Here is a 7,118-nt window from a genome sequence, read left to right as displayed (position 1 = left end):
CTCACTGGAGAAACGAAATCTGATCTGTGATGCAACTGTCGTTCAACTGCATTGAGCAGCCGCGTTCAGTTTTTAATTGTAGTGTCTGTTCTTTTACTAAACTAAATGATTTTTATTACTATAAAAAATCAAAATGACGGGTGACGCGGGTGACGCGGTGGGCAAGTGACGTAACCGGTGTTGCGGCTTAACACCGGTATCACCGTCAGGCAAGCGTAAATGGATTATTTTACCAATCTCCTTGCTACGTTTCTGGACGTTGATCATGGTAGGACCCTTGCTGTCTATGGGAGGGTCAGAGAGCTGTCAGATTCCATCAAAAATATCTTAATTTGTGTTCCGAAGATGAACGGAGGTCTTACGGGTTTGGAACGACATGAGGGTGAGTAATTAATGACAGAATTTTCATTTTTGGGTGAACTATCCCTTTAATTCATCTATCGCTATGATCAGCATGTTGCACCATTAAGATCAACTTTATACTTTTCGAGCTTGCATTCAAAGACGGATCTGAAACAAAAATGAGATCCAGCATGTATCATTCACCTTTTAAAATTCAGTGGTTGTTTTTCCATATACTCTTCGATAAGAAAGACCCTGATTACAGCAAGGCGCTGAATCAATTTGTGTACACTATATTTTTGTGCATATTTCCTGCCAGTTCAAAATGAACAGCTTGGACACAGGCCTGAGCAGGTGTTTCCAAAACACTCTGACTAAATCTAGCTCTTACATCTGAAACCCAGCTTAACAGATATCTGGCACAGCAACGTGTCCTGTTCCAACAGGGGCATCTAAATGCCACACACACAAAGAAAACCCTTTCTTATCTTAAACTACAGCTGAGAAAGCAAAGAGCAGGGCCTCCAGAAACCCCATTCCCCTCTCATTCTCACGCGTCTCTGGTATGAGAGGCATGTAGTAATCACTGAGGCTAAAAGCTGACTAATGCACTGTGTGCATCTGCATCTATGAATGTGAGTGGTTACTGAATTCTTGGTCAATGTTTAAACCAAGCAGCCTAATCGTTCTCAGCGCAAAACAAACAGGTTTAGTATCATAAAAAGTAAGGTGAACAACCTCTAAGGTACTGAATAAAGGTATGGACAAGACTAAAAAATAATAATTAGCTGATACAAAAATGTACCATGGTAACCAAGAATGTATAGTTTCTGCCAAAATATCATGGATTACTGCAGGTATTGTTAATAATTTAATATGGGATCCCCTACAAACAGTGTAAGAAGTTTACAGTACCTTCAAATGCTCAAAATTCAAATTGAAATAAAGCTCAAATAAAACAAAAACAAAATTAGAAGTGAAATAACTGAACTGAAGTTTAAAATTACTAAACCTTTAGCAGCGACTTACATTTCTGTATCCATACAAGACACAATAGGTAATGAAACAACAAGCAATTAAAAGTTTTCCTTATGTAAATCTTATGTTTTGCCCAAACCATAAAATGCAATAAAACGCAATAAAATAAAATGCAATGCACTGGACTGTAATACAATAACATAATATTAAACAAAACACATAAAATAAAATAAATACATACAATAAAAATTGCCAGTAATGTTAATAAAACATGCCAACCATGAAGAGGTATTCTGCAAGATTACACCTTTTGTTCAGTGCCTGAGAACATTCCAATTATTCAGATTTTCCCAAAGGTTCAAATATGTACTTTCTCCATCTTCTAATGCTATTTTTACAGAAACTACGGTTACCACTTGTTCATGTAATTTCTGTAATTTTGCATAGTGAAACTTTCCTGAACATCAAAAGGAAGATTGAGGATTTAAGCCCTCGAAAAGAGAAGGCTGTTATTTTTTGCAAAAAAAAAACAAAACAAAAAAAAGGTTTGAGGTCTGCTATTGTTCCAAATAACAGCAAACAAACAGAATTGCTATAACATCAAAATGAAAGTCGCACTCCACTGGTTTCCTTTAGGCAAGGAGATGTCATTCATCTATCCAGGTGGCTTGTGGATAAAACAGGTACATCCTTTACTATGACAGTGATATCCAATATTGTCAAACCGTATCAAACCCCAGACCCCATTTGATGTTGTCTCCTGCTTTGGTCTGGGTTTTATATCAAAAGCTTTTTCATTGACACTAATAATCTGGGTTTACCTTGATCAGAGCGTGAAACCTCCATCGTGCATCTGGACACAGCGGATGGTATCCCAACTCAAAACATTTGGCCACTCTGATGGGTCTAGACTCTAGAGCCCTTATGTAATGAATTCATTTTAAATTTGCTCAAATATTTCATTTGCATGTAAAGAGTAAACTGTCACCCAATACCAAAATGAACAAGGAAGAAACATAGAATGAATTTTCCAAAGGACTTTACTGACTAAGAGCAAAGTTCTAGGTTTTCCCCCTCATTTAGTAAGGAAGCAAAAGGTTTAGCAAATGCTTTTATCCAAAGTGACTTACAGTACATTTACTAGGTAAAATCCCCCTAGACCAACCTGAGGTTAAATGCCTCACTCAAGGACACTTGGTGAAAGCCCAAAGCTCACTCGACAATGGCCTCAGCTTTAGCCACTTCAACATAGCAGCTCCTAAATCAATATTTCCCAACCTTTTTTGTCCAACCTACCCCCAAAGCCTCATCAGTAATGCTCAAGTAACTCTTCATCGACATCAAAACTGGAAATGTTTTTAACTCATTTCAACAACTATACTATTCTCCCCTAGAGAAACTCTTAATTTACACAACACTAATAGAAAGACCTACAAAGTAGAACAGTGCTGTTTTTGTTAATGGTAATTAAAAATAAAGCTGAAAAAAAGAAAATAATAGGTGAAAAGCTTAAAAAAAAAACGTAACAAAAGTTAGAAATATTGCTTGCTATTTACATGATTTAAATATTCCATTGTAGACCGTGTCTGATAATAGTTACAGAGTAATGTGATCACAAAATTGCGGCCCCCGGTAGGAAATCCACTCCACTCCAAATATTTTATATGAAAGTCATAGATATGAAAATCTAAATTAGTTACTTTAATAAATATAATATAATCTAATTTCAGTTTTGAACAGGTAAACAGCAAAATGAAAAACTTCCCAAGTACACCTTGAAATCAGATTAAAGACCCCCTAAATGAAAAAAAGTCTGTCTAGAAGTGTATATAGAGAGAATATGATAATAACATCACAGAACAGAGACCAGATGAGAACAAAACCAGTTTCGTCTGAAAGGGAAGAGATTTTCTTACCTGGCTCCAGTTTAATGACCTTGATAGCAGCCAGCTCTCCAGTAGTGACATTACGGGCCTGAAAGAGAAAAACAACAGCACTTACTCAACCGATCTCTCAACGTTAATAACCATTATTACGGCTGAAAGACTTCAGATGTGATCAGAGCAATCAGCAGGCCCTGATTTTGCAGACGACTTTTGCATTTTCTGGAAAACACCTTTCCAATTCTACTGAAAAATACTACACTCTTATTGGTACACTCTAAAAAATGTTGGGTTAAATACAACACTGTGCTGGGTAAAAAATGGACAAACCCAGCAATTGGGTTGTTTTGACCCAGCGGTTGGGTTACTACCCAGAAGGTTGTGTTAAACATTTAACCCAACCGCTGGGTCAAAACAACCCAGTTGCTGGGTTTGTCCATATTTCACCCAGCACTGGGTTGTATTTAACACAGCATTTTTTTCCAGAGTCTGCTGATTGGGTAAGAATTAGCTTAAAGCCTTACATTAACATTGATTTTCAATGGTTTAAGTGTCAATAATGCCTACAACTGAATTGCATGTTTAAATAGGGAAAACATACAATCGAATGTATGCTTACTGCATTAGCACTGTGTCAATACGTACTGTGCATACTTTTCCATTTCTCATGGTTTTTAAAATACCGCTGATCAGTACTCGTAGAGCAGAATGCTAATTCATTCGCATACCGCAAATCTGAATAGTCCCAAGAGCAGAGGCACAGATATTTCATGATTCAAGAGAAAGTTTCATCACCTTTAAAACCTAAATACAAACAATCACTGCTTTACTGATCAAGACGGAGGAAAATATGTCAGCCTCAATATCCACACCAATGGACAGACTAATTTTGGCTACAAAACACTGTTGTTCAGTCCATAATGATATTATTCAATCACGATGTGGCAGCAGGAAAAACATTAGACAAAATTAGCCCGGATTCAATTAAGATGTCATCGGCAAAGTGGTCAAAGTATTTTTTATTCTTTCTCCTAGCAACAGCGTGAGATCTGACAGCTAGGCGTTGGCAGCAGTGGAAACAGGGGGTGGGGGTAGACTGAGCCAAGTATTACTGGGCAGACCACAGCTGATGGGAGTCCCACAGGAACAGTACACTGATGATTAATCGTCACATACTGCGCCTGTCTACATACCTAACACGTACCACGCGTTACGTCATGTCACCGTTTTCAAAGATTCCCGTATTGGGTGTTTACACAGAAACGATAACAGTGACGTTTTCAAAAATATGCATTTTCAGTCCCCAAAACACAGTTGTCGTGTAAACGAACAGGCAAAAGCATAAAAAGTTTACAATTTTTGTCTGAAAACGTTGTCGTGTAAATGGCCCCTGAGTCTCAAATAAATTTTCTTTTTTTCTTTTTTTTTTAACTTTTGATGTTTTAAATTTGCATTAGCTTGTATTTTAAGTGTGCTGTGATTTAGCATTTTTAGGCAGTTTCCACTTTAAAATCCTTTCAGAAACACCTGAAAATTCACAATGTAACATATCGACAGATTTTTTGCTCCATATTGTGATGTGCATCATACAAAATGAAACAAATGCACGAATCATTCACAATAACGTCCAAACTGTCAATGACATACATTTAGAAAATATATATTGTGGCAACTTTAAATTGGTTCATTCAGATCGACGTGTTTGGGGGCCTTTCACACATGGTCTTACTTTCGAAAATGGTGGCATGCAGCATTTTTAAAAGTTTAACTATTTCTTATTTGACATGGCAAACGCAGAATTCTTGGTGCAAAATGCTAAAAAATGGGGATGCAATGGTTAAAGATATCCATCTAATGCATGTTTATATTGAAAAACAAAAACACAGCTCAGTGAAACCATTTTTGAACGTCGTGCTTCAAGCATGTTTTTTTTTTAGTTAAAAATAGTCTAAAAAACACTTCCATTAAGTCAAGCTATTTGAACACAAGAGTAATGAATATTTAGCAGCACCTTTAGGTCAGGCAAACCCAAAGACAGCCTGATTATGCAGGGCTTCCTAGACAGATTAGTCAACTAATCATTCTGGAAATAACTAGTTGATTTTGAAAACATGTTGTTTTGCATATCCCAACTGATCAACGTAATTTCATATAGCATGATTCCATTGCCTTTAAACAAACACATCTATTTTGGTCTAAACTAGACAGTTGCAGTTAACAAAAGGAAGGAGTGAAGACTTCCAATGCAAGAATAATAATCAGTATCTTTCAAAGACATTTTGCTTATCGAAAACAACTCCGAAAAACATCAGCAGCTGAGTGATATGATCTGAAAAGGATGCTGCAAAACACAGAGACATCCTGGGTAACTAATGCGAAGATGTCAGGAGCGATACAGCTTTGCCGAGATTGTGTGAGAATTCACTCTGAGGTGCATGTCAAAAATGTTAAAGCACAACTGAAAGCTCCCCTCCAGAAGGCTGATGATTCTCCGCCGTATATTCAAATTCCTGTTGCGAACTGCTTTGAAGGAAGCCCACATGATGAATCCTTTCAGCACAAAGATATGAGGCGCTGAAATCGAACCTAGATTATAAACACATAGCGGTTGGTATGTCACATTGACATGTACGAGATGCATGAAGTGTTGGGTCATATCAGCACATTACATCACATCCCTGCTTTGAATCATCAGTACAAAAAACACAGCGAAATATATAATTAAAGTATGTTATACAGAAACAAAGGACTTTCTTTCTTTGGTGGAAGACAAAAAGAAACTTTTGAATGAAATGCACATCTCCATGCAGTTATAATAAATGGATTCTTAGATTGTACCATAAAAATACCATAAAGCTAATAAACGTAGTCCATATGATTCATGCACTATGTTGCAACTCTTCTGAAGCCATATGATAGCTTTGTATGTGAAACAGACTGAAATTAAAGTTTCATATAAAAGAGCAACCAGCGACAAAAATTTTCTTCTTTTGTGTTACTGAAGGAAAAAAAAGTCTAGAACAACAAAAGGGTGATAATAATAGTATTAATTTTTCTAACATACCATTACTTACAACTCAGAAGCTGCCTGCTGAAATGTTTTTAATTAGACCAAATCATGATTAGTAAGCAAAAAAATTATAATCTGGGTGAAAAGCAAAGTATAATTATCCTTTCCAGGATAATCTGCTTATGTCTACATGGTGAAGGCATGCAGATTAGTGCTGATCAATAACTTCATCAAGCATCCAGGCCCAGCGGTCAATACCTCGCCTTGCAATCAGGCACATCATATTGCCTGGTGTGGTTTAAAATTATGTGTTAATGATCCTTTATAATGAGCCCACCATCGGCCCAAGAAAGGTGAAAGCTAAGGATCGTGGGAACCAGCCAACCAACAACAGCATGACCGGATCTGATGACTGTGGAAGTGTGGGATAAAAAAAAAAAAGTATACAAAACTGTGACTCATCCTGACCACTTTGAGTTTTTACACCTCTTTTTGCTTTTAGAAGTTTAGGATTGTGATAATGGGTTGATGTATAACACTGCGGGTTAAAGGAATATTCAGGGTTCAGTAAGCTTAATTGACAGACCTTGTAATACTGATTACCACAAAAATTTATTTCGGCTTACTACTGCTTTTCTTTAAAGGGATCATAGGATGCTACATGCACTTTTACAAGTTGTTTGAACTGAAATGTGTGTTGGCAGTGCGTGTACACAACCACCCTATAATGATAAAAATCCAGCCAGTGTTTTTTTTTAATCGTGTTAAATGTTTTCCCCTTTCTCAAATCGAGCCAATCTCAGATGCCTGTCTGTGTGACATCACAAAAACAGGCCCCTCCCACGATAGTTTGATTGACAGTAACGTTTCAGCACAGACTGGACTGGTGTCTTACCTTAGACCCA

The 7,118-nt window shown here is 37.0% G+C and overlaps 1 protein-coding gene across 4 annotated transcripts in view; it reads right to left on the bottom strand.

Moving 5' to 3' along the window:
• Nucleotides 1-7,118, bottom strand: part of LOC107751124 (mitogen-activated protein kinase kinase kinase kinase 3-like) — a 91,279-nt gene that overhangs the window by 73,287 nt on the left and 10,874 nt on the right. For all 4 annotated transcript variants that reach the window (XM_016566733.1, XM_016566734.1, XM_016566736.1 and 1 more), the window contains exon 2: nucleotides 3,237-3,294. In XM_016566733.1, coding sequence (XP_016422219.1) covers nucleotides 3,237-3,294 — 58 coding nt within the window. The remainder of the gene's footprint in view (nucleotides 1-3,236; nucleotides 3,295-7,118) is intronic.

The sequence above is a fragment of the Sinocyclocheilus rhinocerous genome, unplaced genomic scaffold, assembly GCF_001515625.1.
Source record: "Sinocyclocheilus rhinocerous isolate Xijiao unplaced genomic scaffold, SAMN03320098_v1.1 scaffold1413, whole genome shotgun sequence".
Classification (NCBI taxonomy): domain Eukaryota; kingdom Metazoa; phylum Chordata; class Actinopteri; order Cypriniformes; family Cyprinidae; genus Sinocyclocheilus; species Sinocyclocheilus rhinocerous.
This window is presented reverse-complemented; position numbering and strand designations above follow the sequence as displayed.